At 39.0% G+C, this 16,520-nt stretch overlaps 1 protein-coding gene across 1 annotated transcript in view; it reads right to left on the bottom strand.

The window, feature by feature from the left end:
* Positions 1-16,520, bottom strand: part of Wbp2nl (WBP2 N-terminal like) — a 50,282-nt gene that overhangs the window by 10,910 nt on the left and 22,852 nt on the right. Inside the window, exons 2-5 of the mRNA XM_047549821.1 lie at positions 6,160-6,268; positions 5,781-5,922; positions 5,509-5,601; positions 888-995 (exon numbers count right to left, since the gene is read on the bottom strand). Of these exons, the coding sequence (XP_047405777.1) occupies positions 888-995; positions 5,509-5,601; positions 5,781-5,922; positions 6,160-6,268 (452 nt within the window). The remainder of the gene's footprint in view (positions 1-887; positions 996-5,508; positions 5,602-5,780; positions 5,923-6,159; positions 6,269-16,520) is intronic.

Genomic DNA, 16,520 nt, shown 5'->3' with positions numbered 1-16,520 from the left:
TGGCATTTGTTGGTAAATGGATAGAAATGGAGAAAATCATGCTAAGTGAAATAAGCCAGACTCAGAAAATCAAGGGTCAAATGTTTTCTCTTATATGTAGAAGCTAAAGCAAAATAAGGGTGGAAAGGTGGTGGTGGAAAGAAGTAGAGGGAGATCAGTGGAGTAGAAGGAGGAGAATGAGGAGGAGGAAGGAAGTGAAACAGGAAGAAATATGGAATGAACTTAACAAAGCCTTTATATACATATATAAACGTAACAAATGTAATTCCATCATTTTGTTTTGTTTTGTTTTGTTTTTGGTACTGGGGATTGAACCCAGGGTTGCTTAACCAATGAGTCACATCCACAGTCATATATATATATATATATTTAGAGACAGGTCTCGCTGAGTTGCTTAGGGCCTTACTAAATTGCTGAGGCTGGCTTTAAACTCTCGATCCTCATGCCTCAACCTCCTCATGCCTCAACCTCATATATATATACATATATATATGTTAGAAGTACCAATCAAAAATAAATAAATAAAGGAATGGAAGGAAAATCAGTAGAGTGGAGAAAGGAGAATAAGGGGAAGGAAGAGGGAAGAAATAGATGGGGAAAATGGAGATTAAAGTCAAATTCCTTGCACATATGATTTTTTTTCAAAATGAACCCAAATAATATATATAATTATAATGCTCTAATATAAAATTAAGTCTGAAATGCAAGCCCAGTCATTAACTGACTTGCCACTGGGTTTCAGTCTAGGAACAGTCACAGATTCAACTATTTTCCCAAGCCCCAAACCTCCACTGCTTCTCCTGCAGTAGAGTTGGAGCAAGGTTGCACTGAAGAGATCTGTGGACACCTTTCCATCTCGTAGGAATAACCTTTCCACCATATCTTACCTTGACAGGGTGTCTGTGGAGTGCACATGTTTCCCTCTCCAGAAATAACATAAATTCCTGGAGTGCTGATCCAATAAGTCATAACTTGAAGTGGAGTTCCCCGGGCAGCTGAGAAGACAAATATGGTAAAATAGGAACTCTAATTTTTGTAAGTCAGATACATAGCAGCTAACAATTGAATAATTAACACAGTATTAAATACACTTTAATATATGTCCAATGAGACTCCTGGGATGTAAGATAAAAAATGTATATGATACTGTATATGTATATGACACTGTCCTGAACTCCATGCTTCTTGAGACATGGTGTCTCATTTTCCTGTGATTATTCAGGGCCTCACATAGTACCTATCATAATAGATATTCAGAAAAAAACTTCTAAGTGAAGATTTTTCAAGATGACCAGACACATCCATTAAAGACCACTGTACCAGAAGTGTGGTAGAGAGGAAAGTACTTCTTCTGTCTCTCTAGATACCCGTCTTAGAACACTTGTGACAGCATTTATGGGCTGCTAAAATAATCCAGGGTAATCTTATCATTTCATGATTTTTAAACTAACTACATCCACAAACATCCTTTTTACAAATAAGGTTCATAGGTACTGAAGGATTATAATATGGATATATCTTTGGGCTCCATTACCAGTTTCCCACATTGAATTCTAGCCTAAGGCATATAACCAGAAGTAATGTACACAAGTTCCAGGCATGGCCCATAAAAACTTCCCAGGTAAAATCTTAACTTCTTCCCTTCTCTGCTGGCTGCCCCCAAGAGACCATGGAAATCAAGTGTTAAAGAAGGCAGAGATCCTATTAAACTAGGTTTCCAAATGAACATATGGAACAGTGCCCTTTTGTCTCTGCTGATTAGCCTTTTCATAAGCAATAATATCCAGTTTTAGCATTGTTAACTTGGGGTTTATCTGTTTCAGCAGCTAGCAGCAGTTATCCTAACCAATTTACTGTAAAATTAACCTCTTTATCTATTTACCCTCCTTTTCAATATCTTAATGTATCTTTTATAGTACTTCCTACAATTAAGTATTTTATTCACTTACATGTTTGCCTATTTTTATGACTCTCATCAGACTGTAATTTTGATAAAGGTTGGAACTATGTGTGTCCTGTTAACTGTTACGTTCCCAATTGTCTCATCTAGGTTTTGAAAAAATAGGTACTCACTTAAATATATGTGAAAAACATGAATCAAACAGTCCTGACATATTGGGCATGATGGTACACACCTGTAATCCCAGCAGCTTGGGAGGCTGAAGTAAGTAGAAAGCAAGTTCAAAGCCAGCCTCAGTAACTTAGCAAGACCCTCTCTCAAAATTTATAAAAGTTAAAATGGCTGGGGATGTGGCTTAGTGGTGAAGCACCCTTGAATTCAAACTCCAGTACCAAAAAAAAAAAAAAAAAGAAAAGAAAAGAAAAGAAAAAAGAGAATGAGCCCTGACACATCAACTCTGCAGAGGGGAAGGGCATCCTTCCTGGTCACAGAATTAGATCACAAAGCATGATTAGTAGTTAACTCCAAGGGTCTCAAAGAAGTTTATCTCACAAGCCCAAACTTGGGATGGAGGGATGGGCACGGCAGTTTCCAATATCGAAGCCATAACTTAATCAGACCCAGATCAGTTCCAGACACTGGACCAAGTTCATAGAAGTTGCCTAAATTCTTCCTAAGTGGCTATGCAACTGCTGAGACCCTGCACCTAGCTTTGCAGTTCAAGAAGCAGATCTTAATGGGAACACAAACAGGAGTGAGGTTCCTAACTGTTCCTAGCACATCATTCTCAGTACTCTGAGGTCCAAGCTAAGAGTAATATTGAGACCCAGTATACAATTTTCCTGAGTTCCCCGAACATCTGCAGCAAAGAAGCACTGGACTTCCAAGTGTCCCCTGACCCTGAATCTCCCCACAGTGTACTTCCTCCATCTGCCAGGATCCCAGGAGACTGTGGCCATGGACAGACAGCTTGTGAACTCTTCAGCCTCTCTCTCTTTATCCTACATCATTACAGGTAACTGTAAAAACTGTTCTTATTCCTCTTCTATAATGTGGCTCTTCCACCACCTTCCTTCTTCAGCATTTCACTGAAATCTATTTCCACATGCGATACACACTTGTCAGTCTTCATTTTACCAAACATCTCTGAAGCAGCTGATCAGCCCATATTTCCTGAAAATTTCTCCTCCCCTGTCTTTGGGATAGTAAACTCACTTGATTCTCCTCCACCCCTTCACTCAGTCCTTTTTCAATCTTTTATTTATTTATATTTTTTTGGCATATCATGCATTCCCTCATTTTCCATTCTCTTCCTTCCCCTTCCCATTCCTTAAATTTTGAGGACTCTTGGAATCCATCTTTAGTTCTCTGAGAGAGCCTACTACAGACATGGCTCCAAAAAAGACCTGTGTGAGAAGATTTTCAAATGAGTCTGTAGATATAGCTCATTTTTGGAGCCCCAACCTACATGTCCAGTGGCCTCTAGCATCCCCATGTACTTCACACTCAACACAGTGTAGGGCTTAAAAGTATGAGGTCAAAAGGACATCATGTCACTTATGTAGTATCCTTGCCAAAATGCATGGGCTAAATATAATCTTGAGGGAAGACACAAACCCAAACTGAAAGACACTGTACAAAACAATAAGCTCCTTTTTAAAACTTTGGTTCTAGTATTGAGCTCAGGGCCTCACATATGCTAGGCAAGCACTCTATCACTGAGCTACATCCCCAGCCCAACTATGTTCTTTTAAAAATATCAGTGTCATAAAAGACAAAGAGAACTACATTCCAGATTAAACTAGACAAAAGAAGTAGGGCAACTAAATTCAATGTGTGACCCAGGATTTGATTCTAGACGGGGATTGATTTGATTATAGAAGGGGAGTTCTATTAGAATTAGGAATAGTAATGAGATAATCATTTGAATTTGGATATAAACTATGTATTAAATAATATATCAATGATAAATTTTCTGAATTTCATAAACACACTGAGCTTAGATAAAAGTATACCCCTGTTCTAAGGAGACCACACTTAATAGTTCAGCAAAAACAAATAGTTCAGCAAAACAAAAAGAAAAAAAAAAGAATATTATAAGGCAAATATGAGAAAATGTTAATAATGGGTAAATCGAGAGGAAGGGAGTCATTGTAATATTCTTGCAACTTTTCTATAGATCTGTTTTATTTATTTTATTTTTATTTTGGTGCTAGTGATTGAATTCAGGACCTCTTTCTTGTGAGGCAAGTGATTTACCTATGAACTATATCTCCAAACCCTAAATCTATTTTTTAATAATAAAAAGTTTTAAAGTAGAGAGAGAGAGAGAGAGAGAGAGAGAGAGAGAGAGAATAATTGAGCTTTTGTTAACTATATAATCTTAAGAAATTATATAAGCATCAGTCACTCAGTTTCCCCAGCTATAAAGTGCAGATAATGATAGTACCTACATCATAAAATTTGTGTGAGGGTTAAATAAACTGATACATATAAAGGGGCTGGGAAGACCACACAGTATATGCTAGACATTTAATAAGTGTTAACCAATGTTATCAGGTTCTAAAATTAAACTCATTTTCTCTCTAACTCAGACTGACATATTTTTGACCATGGTTTATAGCATCATGATCTATTTAGTCTTCTGAGAGAAACTTCATACAACCCTTCTTTATGTCCCCAATACTGTATGTTCATGCCATAAAATATTTGTCTATCTCTAATAGGCTGTGTTTGCCTCAGCTAAATTGAAGTTGTAGGTAGAAGGCAAGGGAGGAAGGGAAAGAGCATTCTAGACAAAACAAAGAGCATGAAGGTTCAGAGATAAGAGAATAAGATACAAAGAAGTATAGTCTGATTGGAGTATAGAAATTGAGAGAAGCTGGGCATGGCAGCGGTACATGCCCGTAATCCCAGAGAGCTGGAAGGCTGAAGCAGGAGGATTGCAAGTTCAAAGTCAGTCTCAGCAACTTAGCAAGACCTACCTCAAAATTTAAAAATAAATAACCAAATAAAGAGGGCTGGAGATATGGCTCAGTAGTTAAGTCCCCTGGGTTTAATCCCTGGTACAAAAAAAAAAAAAAAGGTTAAGAGAGTGAGGGACATGAAGTGAGGCTAAATTGAATAAAAATACATCATAAAAGGATTATTTGTAGTCAAAGTGAAAGGGTTTTCTAGTACATCATTAAATCAGTGCTGTAGGGTAGTAAGTACTTATATTCGCCCCTCACGGAAGACAGACTAAAGCTGAGAGAAGCAAAGACAAGGTCAGAGAGCAGAGAAGATCAAAAGTCATGACAGAGGTAGAAGAGCTAAGGCACCTGGGACTCCTGAGGAAGAGACTGCTCAGTAGGTCCATGAAACCAGCATCTAAAGGACAAATTACTCACTCAGGAGTCAGAAAGATCCTTCAGGACAGGGAGGGATAGAAAAATCTTTGTGTTCCCAACACATGGTATGGGACTTGGCACACAGTAGGTAGGGTGCCTGCTGAATATGCGTGCAACCACCAACTGCCTGACCACAGAGACCAGCAAATTTTGGCTAATAGTCCTATTTCAATTCCTCAAAACTCCACACTGCCTACTAGCTTTAGCAGCAGAGCTCACCAGCAGAGGCAGCTTGTATCAGCAACTCGGCAAATTCGATGGCACCTCCTTTTCTGAAGACAAATTTAAAAGTAGCCTGTCCTTCCCAGCCACCTGTGGGAAGAAATGGCAGTGTTACTGAGACTGACACGCTGGCAGCAGAAGGATGGCCACAGACACTGAGGAAGCAACATTCAAAGGAGCAGGGCAGCTTTCATCTGAAGTCCAACATGAACCGTGTCTGAACCTTTAGAATCTTTCGAGGAAAAAACTAACTGAGGTGAAACATTTACCATCTGGAGCTGCACGAACAGTCCCTTGAATGTAGTTTGCGTTAAAGAGTGGTTGTTCAACAGTGCAGTTCTTCATCAGATCAAACGGCATCATAAAGGACAGCATGGGGTCACTGACTGAGCGTGAAGTCACGAAAATCACCTAAGTGAGGAAAGAAACTTTGGAAAAGGATGCAGAATTCCTCCGACTGAGACTTCTAAGAATAAGGTCATTCTGGCCTCTGAGAAACATCACCCATTTTCTTCCATCCCTCTTCAACATGGAAAATCTCAAAGTACAAATGTTTGAACTTTGAAAGTCACTGTGTTAAGTTCTCTCCAGTTTTCAAAAAAGCAAACGTAGAGTTAACCAGCAGGTCAAAAGAGGAGTAGAAATTACCCGGTATGAACTAAGGAACAATGTTCCCCTCTTTACACCTCTAAAGAGACTGCAGTCCCGTGGTTGCTGTGGGAAGGAGAGCTCCACATCTGGACTCTGCTTCAGGAGACTGGAAAAGAGCAGACAGCACAGTTTAGGGTTTACACAAAATGACACACATACGGTTCTTAGCACATCTTCTAGTCCAGAGTAGGCACTCAATAAATGTTAGCTACTGCTGCTATTTTAATGACATAAAAAGGAATTCAAGTGATCTTATTTTTTTGACAATTCACTTATTCTTCTGCCTCTTTTTTTTTTTTTTTTTTTAAAGCAGGTTCATTTTACTTGTTCTTCCTAAAATAGACAAGTTACTGGTAACGTGGACTTTTTTCAGACCTGGTTATAACATTGCTGGATTTAGGTGCCAGACTCATGTCACTTCTTATTGAAAAATGCTTCTGTTTTTCTTCTCCCTCTTTATCACCAAATTGATTTCCTTTTTCTTGGTGAACATACTCCTATTCTCAATGTTAATTTTTACTCTCCTTGTGCAGTAAGTACAAAGCACTGGGCTATCAGAGATGTTTTTTTGACTCTGGGAAAGAAGGTATTATGGTTTAGATATGAGGTGTTCCCCAAAAGCTCGTGTGAAACAATGCAAGAATGTTCACAGGTGCAATGATTAGGTCATGAGCCTTCACCTTCACCTAATCAGTGGATTAACTGGGTGGTAACAGTAGACAGGAAGGGTGTGGCTGGAGGAAGTAGGACACTGAGTTTATATTTTGTCCCTGGGGAGCAGACCTATGTCTTTGCTTCCTGTTGCCATGTCTTGAGCTGCTTTCCTCCACCATGCCCTTCCACCATGATGTTCTGACTCAACTCTGGCCTTGAGCAATTGAGTTGGCCAGTCATGGACTGAACCTTGAAACCATGAGCCAAAATAAACTTTCTCTTGTCTACATTGTTCTTGTTACAGCAACAAAAAAGTTGACTAAAACTGAAAGTAGGAATGCAGACTGCCTCAGCATCCTAGGACATGTTGTTCCCTTGGCTTCTCATACTCCCTTCACACTCAACCTATAAAACTTAGACTCAGCTTTTCTCACTCATAAAATCCTATTGGGAGCTGGGCAGGTAGTGCATGCCTATAATCCCAGCAGCTCAGGAGGCTGAGGCAGGAGGATCAAGAGCTCAAAGCCAGCCTCAGCAACTTAGTGAGACCCTAAGCAGCTCAGCAAGACCCTATCTCTAAATAAAATATAAAAAGGGCTGGGGCTATGGCTCAGTTGTCAGTGGTTAAGCACCCTGGGTTCAATCCCCAGGACACACATGCACACAAAAAAAATCCTGCTGGGGTTTTTGCTTTCTCAATAATTATATAATCTTTATATAATAATTATGTAAATATACATAATTGTAAAACTGTACATAATAATTATATAACTAGTACATAATAATTATTAATTATCAGATAGATATAGTATTCAATTTTTCCTATTGGCCCTAGCAAAGACTAAGTATTACTAAATATTTATTGAAAGAAAGGAATGAATGAATGAATGAAAACATGAATACAGAACATATACAAGCACTAAGTGATATACATCATGTAAATGACAAAAAAAAGTCACAGCAGTTTAGTGGAAGTGTTAGGTAGGAGACAGGGCATGGGGAATGGACATAAAAGGCAAAAGAGAGGGCACTCCCCCTAGGAACTCAGCACCACCTTAAACTCCACCTGAAACTCCTCCTGGGAGGGGAAAACTGATCCAGACAAACACAAGACCCAATAGGAAAAAGTCCTGGGTCTTGGACATGCGCAACAGCCCAAGGGGCTGACGTTAAGCAAACCTTTTGCTAGTTGATGTATCATTAGCATTGCGGTTTCCTCCTGTTCTGTGCATTTTCTTGCTGAAGGGGAACTTACACATATACAGTAGAAAAAGAAATTTGGTCGGATTCAGCTTTCAAGCAACCCCAGATCACACTACGGTGAAATGGGAGAATTAACACAGGAATGACCTCATAAAAAGGCTCTAGTTTTTAAGTTGATTCTTAAGAGATGGATAGTATTTCAATAAGCAGAGGCGAGGGTAGGGGACAGTCCAGATGGAGAGAAAACAGCATTAATGAAGATGAAGGAGTAGATAAGGGAAAACAAATTGCATACTTGGGAGAAGCCTAGCAGTGTGGCTTCATCAAAGTATGTGAGGTTACAAGGAATAATGCGAGAAAGTTGGAAAGCCAAGCCACGACTGAGCCTAGAGATATCATTTGATAGACAAGGAGGAACTGTGAGCTTTCTCAGTAGGGAAGGCACATGACTAAGGAAGCACTGATATGTGTGGGGGTCAGTTTAAGAGTTCCAAAAATAGTCATGATGTCATAAGAACTGGAACTAGTGTGGTATTGTGCAGATAAAAAAATAGATGGAATTTTTTTAGGTTTATTAAAATATAGGCTATCCAAAAACAATAAAATAGGGAATTCCAAGTATCAGTCTAGTCACAAAAGCAATGAACAAACTAGAAAAAACTGTCAGAAAGCAACTTTTTCAGAACAACTTGAAACTCTAATCAAAAGCTTACAGACCAGGCATAATGGCCCATTGCCTATGATCCCAGCAACTTGGGAGGCTGAGTCAGGATTGCCCCCCCCCCAAAAAAAAAACCTTACATGCTCTTGCCATTGTCATCTACTGTGATATGATACACCTGAGAGGTGGCCACACCAAAGCTTAGCGGATGTCAACTCCATGCCCTTGAATATCCACAACTAGTTTAAACATCTTCAAAAATCCAAATAAATGGTAGTCTGAAAGATTTGTTTGTCTGAAGTTGCAATAGTAGAAATGACCTGGATTTATATTTCAAGTGAACTGTTTAAAAAAAATGTTGATGCCGTGAACAAATGCAAACTGAAGAAGCCATCAGATAAAGGCTGATCCAACCAAAAGAGATGATCGCAGCAATGACGACGACAGCATGTGGTCTGTCTGCTATAACCACGCCATGAACAGACAGTACACAGTCAAATAGCACTACTAATTGCAAATGAATTTGGAGAACAAGATCTGAAGAGAACAGTACTACCCCTATGAAACAAAAAGGCGAAGTGGGGCTGGGGATGTAGCTCAGTTGGTAGAGTGCCTGCCTCGCATGCACAAGGCCCTGAGTTCAATCCCTAGCACTGAAAGGAAAAAAAAAAAAAAAGAAAGAAAAAAAAAAGCGTCTGGACTTTTCACAGAAAAATCACATGTATACCAAATGATCGTCAGAATAACCCAATGGAATAGAAGTCCCTAGCTGATGAGTATGATGCAAAGATGAAGGCAAATGAGGAAGCGAAAAAGCAGAAGGCAGTAAACACCACTGAAAAAGCTAACAAAGATTCAGGAAGTGGTTCTGGGTGTGGTGGCACAGGCATGTAGTCCCAGCTACTCAGGAGGCTCGGGTAGGAGGATTTCAGCTTCAAACCAGTCTTGGCAACTTAGCGAGACCTGTCTCAGAAAAAACAGAGATAAATAAATAAAAAGGGCTGAGGCTGTAGTTCAGTGGTAAGAGTGCCCTGGGCAACACACACACACACACACACACACACACACACACACACATAGAAACAATCCCCAGTACCCACCCCCAACACACAAAAGATTCAGGAGGTGGTAGTGATGACAAAAAAATCCAAAACTTGTTTTAATACAATCCAACTGTCTAAATTTTGAATATCATTTAATTTTCAAAGTATAAAGAAGATGTAGAAGAGCCCAAGATGTGAGAAAAGAGAGGCCCAGCACTAGTGTGCTTAGTTTGCAAACAGTAACAGGTGTATAACTGCTTGTGTTGTGGCTGTGGGTGAGCACTAGAGATGAACAGCACAGAAAACGAAAGCTGCAGACTCCAGAAATGAATGAGAAAAATAAAACAAGCGAATATCCCAATTCCTGGCACCTGGAACCTCGGTGGAGGGAAGAGGACTGTCCCCTCCAAAGAGGTAAGGGTGAAAGAGAGTCAGAGCATGGTGCAGACAAGCAGCTTGCACCAACAGGTGACCTGGAGCGCGCACAGCAAGCTAGCTGCAGAGAAGTTCACTAGCTCAGGAGCTCCCAGAGCACTGCGTCTAGCAGGCATCTTGAGAAGCGCCCTTTTGTTAGGGGTTAAACGACTCTGCAATCAGAAAACCCAGTACAGTCACATCTGTGGCTCCCTTGCACACCTCACTTGCACACTGACTGGGTTGGCAGCAGCCGCACAACTCAGTGCTGGCTTTGGAGCTCTGACACAAACTTGCTGAAAGTTTGTGCCGTGGTTTGACACTCCTGCCCTCTGTGCTAGGAAACAGCACCACTCACATCTGGCTTCCGGTGGGGGCTAGGTCTGAAGGTGCTGGGACTGAGGACAGCAAATGCCCAGTTCTCACTCACCGATCCCCAACCCAGCACAGAACTCTGGGGTTCAGTTGCTCCCCTCACCCCAGAGGCATTCTGCGACACCATGGCCTAGACCTTTGCCATGCTCCTGCGTGTGCAAACTAAAATCTTCCAGAGAGGACATACACCTGCCAGTTAACATTATCTTAACCGCTCAACTAGAAATTTGGGGCGCAGCCTGACTCCATGCCAACCCATCTGGCGGGAGTCAAGAGGATGTACAAGCTGCAGATGCCACCTACTACCCACCTGCCGCATGCTGTCATATTCTGACCTTAGAAGAATCTCAGCATTTTCAAGAACACCAACAAGGAGGAATTTTTGACTGATATATTTTTTCTCCATCTATTCAGCCTTTTATTATTATTTTTAATTTCTCATTAATATTTTTCTTATTTTACCTTGTTTTTATTTTTAATTGGATTTTTCTCTTCTTTCTCATTTTCCTTCAGATAGATAGATAGGTAGGTAGGTAGATAGATACTTTTTTGGTACTGGGGATTAAACTCAGGGGCACTTGACCACTGAGTCACATCCCCAGTCGTATTTTGTATTTTATTTAGAGACAGCACCTCACTGTTGCTGAGGTTGGCTTTGAACTTGCAATCCTCCTGCCTCAGCCTCCTAAGCCGCTGGGATTACAGGTGTGTGCCACCATACCTGGCACATAGTATACATTTTTGTTTTGCTTTTTTTGGTGCCAGGGATTGAACCCAGGGCCTTTTTCATGCTAGGCAAGCACTCTACCAACTGAGCTATATCCCCAGCCCCAGTATACATTTTTATTCTTTAAATTTTTAATCGTCTTTCACTCCCTTTTTTCATTCTGGTATTAGGGATTGAGCTCTTGGTCTCAAATACATTGGGCAGGTGCTCTACTGCTGATTCCCAGCTCAGCGGAGAGGAGTAAAGCCCAGCTTTGACCACAATCCAGTCCCACCTGAACTCTGGCACACACTTCTATTTAAGGAAAATGTCTAATTGCTAGAGATGTTGAACATTCTTTCACATATTTGTTAACCATTCATATTTCTTCTTCTGTCTGTTCAGTTCCTTTGCCCATTTATTGATTGGGTTATTTGGTTTATTGGTTTTAAGTTTTTTTTTTTTTCTTTGAATAACCTGGAGATTAATGCTCTATCTGAGGTGCAGGTGGCAAAAATGTAGGCTCATTCTGTAGGCTCTCTCTTCATGTTCTTGATTGTTTCCTTTGCTGTGAAGAAGCTTTCTAGTTTGATACCATCCCATTTATTGATTCTTGATTTTACTTCTTGCACTTTAGGAGTCTTGTTGAGGAATTCAGTTCCTAAAATAACATGATAGAGATTTGGTCCTACTTTTTTTTCTAGTAGGCACAGGGTCTTTGGTCTAATGCCTAGGTGCTTGATCCACTTTGAGTTGAGTTTTGTGCAGGGTGAGAGATAAGGGTCTAATTTCATTAACTACATATGTATTTCCAGTTTTCCCAGCACCATCTGGTGAAGAAGCTATCTTTTCTACAATGTATGTTTACAGTGACTTTGTCTAGTATGAGATTAATGTGATGGGCTGACAGATCTGACTCCATGAGAAAGTTATAGGCCAGACTCTTAAGGGAAATGACTAAACAGACTCCATTTTGCTCTGAGACTTCATGTTATGTAGGAAATAAGTTTCCCCCATGGGAACACCCCGCCTCTGTGCCCATCATCAGTTACTTGGTGTGACTTGTTTAATAATATACAATGGCAACTCCTATGTAGTAAAGAATTGCTCTCTTTTGATTCCTATTGCTCCTAAACAATGTACTATGTGAACGGTGATTGTGTGGATGTTAGTAACCATTCTTTAGTTTGTACCTAGGTAAGGGTCACTTTGACCCACTTCCCCCTCTGTCGATGATCTCATGATGTTAATGTGTAATTTCAAATCATAGCAACAGACACTTATGGTTAATGTGATTTTTGGTATAAGAACCCCTACAACCCTATGGTCAGGGCTGTTCTCCCAATAGCCATTTTTTGGGGCATTGTGTGAGACAGTCAGCTGGCTGGCTTAATAAAGACTCTCAAATTTGGACTTCTCAGTGGTGATCGGTCTGTTCTTAAGTTGCACCCCATAACAATTAACTGTATTTATGTGATTTTGTCCATGTCTTCTATTCTGTTCCATTGGTCTTCAGGTCTGTTTTGGTTACTGTTTTTGTTTGGTTACTGTCATCATGGGTCTTTTTGTTACTATAGCTCTGTAGTCTAATTTAATTCTGGTACTGTGATACCTCCTGCTCCACTTTTCTCAGGATTGTTTTGGCTTGTCTCTTATTTTTTCAAATGAATTTCATGATTGTTTTTGCTATTTCTATGAAGAACTCACTGGAATTTTAATAGGAATTGCATTAAATCTATATAACACTTTTACTATATGGCCATTTTGATAATATTAATTCTGCCTATCCAAGAACATGGGAGCTCTTTCCATCTTCTAAGGTCTTCTTCCATTTCTTTAGTGTTCTGTAGTGTTCATTGTAGAGGTCTTTTACCTCTTCTGTTAGATTGAGTCCCAAATATTTTCTTTGAGGCTATTGTGAATGGGGTAGTTTTCCTGATTTCTCTTTCAGTTGACTCATCACTCATGTATAGGAATGTAATTGATTTATGGGTGTTAATATTATGTCCTGCCACTCCTGAATTCATTTATGAGTTCTAGAAGTTTTCTGGTTGAGTTTTTTGATCTTCTAAATATAGAATCATGTCATTGGCAAATAGGGATAGTTTGATTCTTCTTTTTGTATTCCTCGCTTTTAAAATTTCTTTCTGCTGTCCAACTGCTCTGTTCAACATAGTCTTTCAAGGACTATGCTGAATAGAGTGGTGAAAGAGGGCATCCTTGTCTTCCTCCAGGTTTTAAAGGGAATGCTTTAAATTATTCTCCATTTAGAATGCTGTTGGCCTTGGGTTTAACATATGTAGCTTTTACAATGTTGAGGTGTTCCTACTATCCCTAGTATTTAGTATTTTGAACATGAATGGATGCTGTATTTTGTCAAATGCCTGTTTCTGCATCTATTGAGATAACCATGTGATTCTTGTCTTTAAGTCTACTGATGTGATGAATTATATTTTCTTATTTCTGTATTTTGAACCAACCTTGCATCCTTGGGATGAACCCCACTTAATCATGGTGCACTATCTTTTTAATATATTTTTGTATGTGAGTGCCAGTATTATTATGATCCTACAATATGTATAATCAAAAAAGTGAGAGATTACACTCCATTTATGTATGTTCTATCAAAATATATAAATGCATTCCACTATCATGTTATTGGTCTGAAGTCTTCTCTCCTTGATGTGTCTTTGTCTGGTTTTGGTACCTGGGTTATATTAGCTTCATAGAATGAGTTTGGAAGGAATCCCTCCTTTTCTACTTCATGGAATAATTTGAGGAGGATTGGAGTTGGTTCTTCTTTGAAGGTCTGGTAGAATTCTGCTAAGAATCCATCAAGTTCTGGGCTTTTCTTTGTTGGTGGGCTTTTGATGGTATCTTCAATTTTATTGCTTGAAATTCATCTGTTTAGATTTTTATGTCCTCTTGATTCAATTTGGATAGGTCATATGTCTCTAGAAATTTGTCAATGTCTTCAAGATTTTCTATTAGAGTATAAATTTTCAAAATAGTTTCTGGTTATCATCTATATTTCAGTAATGTCTATGGTGACATTTCCTTTGTCATCACGAATTTTAGTAATTTGAGTTTTCTTCCTCTTCATTAGCTTGGCTAAAATTAATCAATTTTATTTATTTTTTCAAAGAACCAACATTGTTTTGACAATTTTTTTGGATTTTTTGTTTCAATTCATTGATTTCACCTCTGATTTTAATTATTCCCTGTCTTCTATTATTTTTGGTGTTGATTTGTTCTTTTTCTAGGGCTTTGAGATGTAATATTAGGTTATTTATTTGTTGACTTTCTATTCTTTTAATGAATGAACTTACTGCAGTGAACTTTACTCTTAGCACTACCTTCATAGTGTCCCAGAGATTTTGATATGTTGTATCACCATTCTCATTTACCTCTAAGTTTTTTCTTCCCTGATTTCTTTGCTATCCACTAGTCACTCAGTAGTGTATTAGTCTGTCTCCAGGTGTTAGAGGAGCTTCTGTTTTTTATTTTATCATTGATTTCTTTCTTATTTTTGGTAGGGGGGGTACCAGACATTAACTCAGGGGCACTCAACCACTGAACCACATCCCCAGCTCTTTTTTGTATTTTAGTTAAGAGACAAGGTCTCACTGAGTTGCTTAGGTTCTCACTAAGTTGATGAGGCTGACTTGAACTTGTGATAACCTGCCTCAGGCTCCTGAGTCATTGGGATTACAGGTGTGTGCCACCACACCTGTTATTATCATTGATATCTAATTTCAATCCATTATGATTTGATAGAATGCAAAGTATTTTTTTTATTTTTTATTTTTTATTTTTTTTATTGTAAACAAATGGGATACATGTTGTTTCTCTGTTTGTACATGGCGTAAAGGCATACCATTTGTGTAATCATAAATTTACATAGGGTAATGTTTGATTCATTCTGTTATTTTTTCCCTTCCCCCCCACCCCTCCCACCCCTCTTTTCCCTCTATACAGTCCTTCCTTCCTCCATTCTTGCCCCCCTCCCTAACCCTAACTCTAACCCTAACACTAACCCCTCCCACCCCCCATTATGTGTCATCATCCACTTATTAGCAATATCATTCGTCCTTTGGTTTTTTGAGATTGGCTTATCTCACTTAGCATGATATTCTCCAATTTCATCCATTTGCCTGCAAATGCCATAATTTTATCATTCTTTATGGCTGAGTAATATTCCATTATATATATATATATATACCACAGTTTCTTTATCCATTCATCAATTGAAGGACATCTAGGTTGGTTGCACAATCTGGCTATTGTGAACTGAGCAGCTATGAACATTGATGTGGCTGTATCTCTGTAATATGCTGATTTTAAGTCCTTTGGGTATAGGCCAAGGAGTGGGATAGCTGGGTCAAATGGTGGGTCCATTCCAAGTTTTCTAAGGAGTCTCCACACTGCTTTCCAGAGTGGCTGCCTAATTTGCAGCCCCACCAGCAATGTATGAGTGTACCTTTCTCCCCACATCCTCGCCGACAGCTGTTGTTGCTTGTATTCTTGATAATCGCCATTCTAATTGGGGTGAGATGGAATCTTAGGGTGGTTTTGATTTGCATTTCTCTTATTACTAGAGATGTTGAACATTTTTTCATAAGTTTGTTGGCTGCTTGTAGATCTTCTTCTGTGAAGTGTCTATTCATTTCCTTAGCCCATTTGTCGATTGGATTATTTGCAGAATGCAAGGTATTATCTCTATTTTTTTGTGTTTGCTAAGAGTTGCTCTATGGCCCAAGATATGGTCTATTTTAGAGAAGGCTCCATGTGCTACTGAGAAGAAAGTGTATTCACGCATTGATGGATGAAATATTCTATATATTTTGAGTAAGTCTAAATTATTAATTGTACTTTTTAGTTCTACAGCTTTTTTATTTAGTTTTTGTTTGAAGGATCTATCCGGTGGTGAGAGTGGTCTACTTGATTCTTGGAATTGAGAGCATTTTTATTTTGTTTTGTTTTTTGATGTGAAGATGCTCCATTGTTTGGGACACAAATATTTATGATTATTATGTCTTATTGATGTGTAATTACTTTAAGCAGTATGAAATGTCCTTCTTTGTCCCTTCTGATTAACTTTGGCTTGAAGTCCACTTCATTTGATATGAGGATAGAAGCCCTTGCTTATTGATGAGATCCATGTGAATGATAAGTTTTTTCCCATCCCTTTACCTTTAGTCTTGAATGTCTTTGCCTCTGAGGTGAGTGTCTAGGAGACATCATATTATTGGGTCTTGTTTTTTAATCAAATTGCCAGTCTATGTCTTTTGATTGATGAGTT

The sequence above is a fragment of the Sciurus carolinensis genome, chromosome 4 (assembly GCF_902686445.1).
Source record: "Sciurus carolinensis chromosome 4, mSciCar1.2, whole genome shotgun sequence".
Taxonomy (NCBI): domain Eukaryota; kingdom Metazoa; phylum Chordata; class Mammalia; order Rodentia; family Sciuridae; genus Sciurus; species Sciurus carolinensis.
This window is presented reverse-complemented; position numbering and strand designations above follow the sequence as displayed.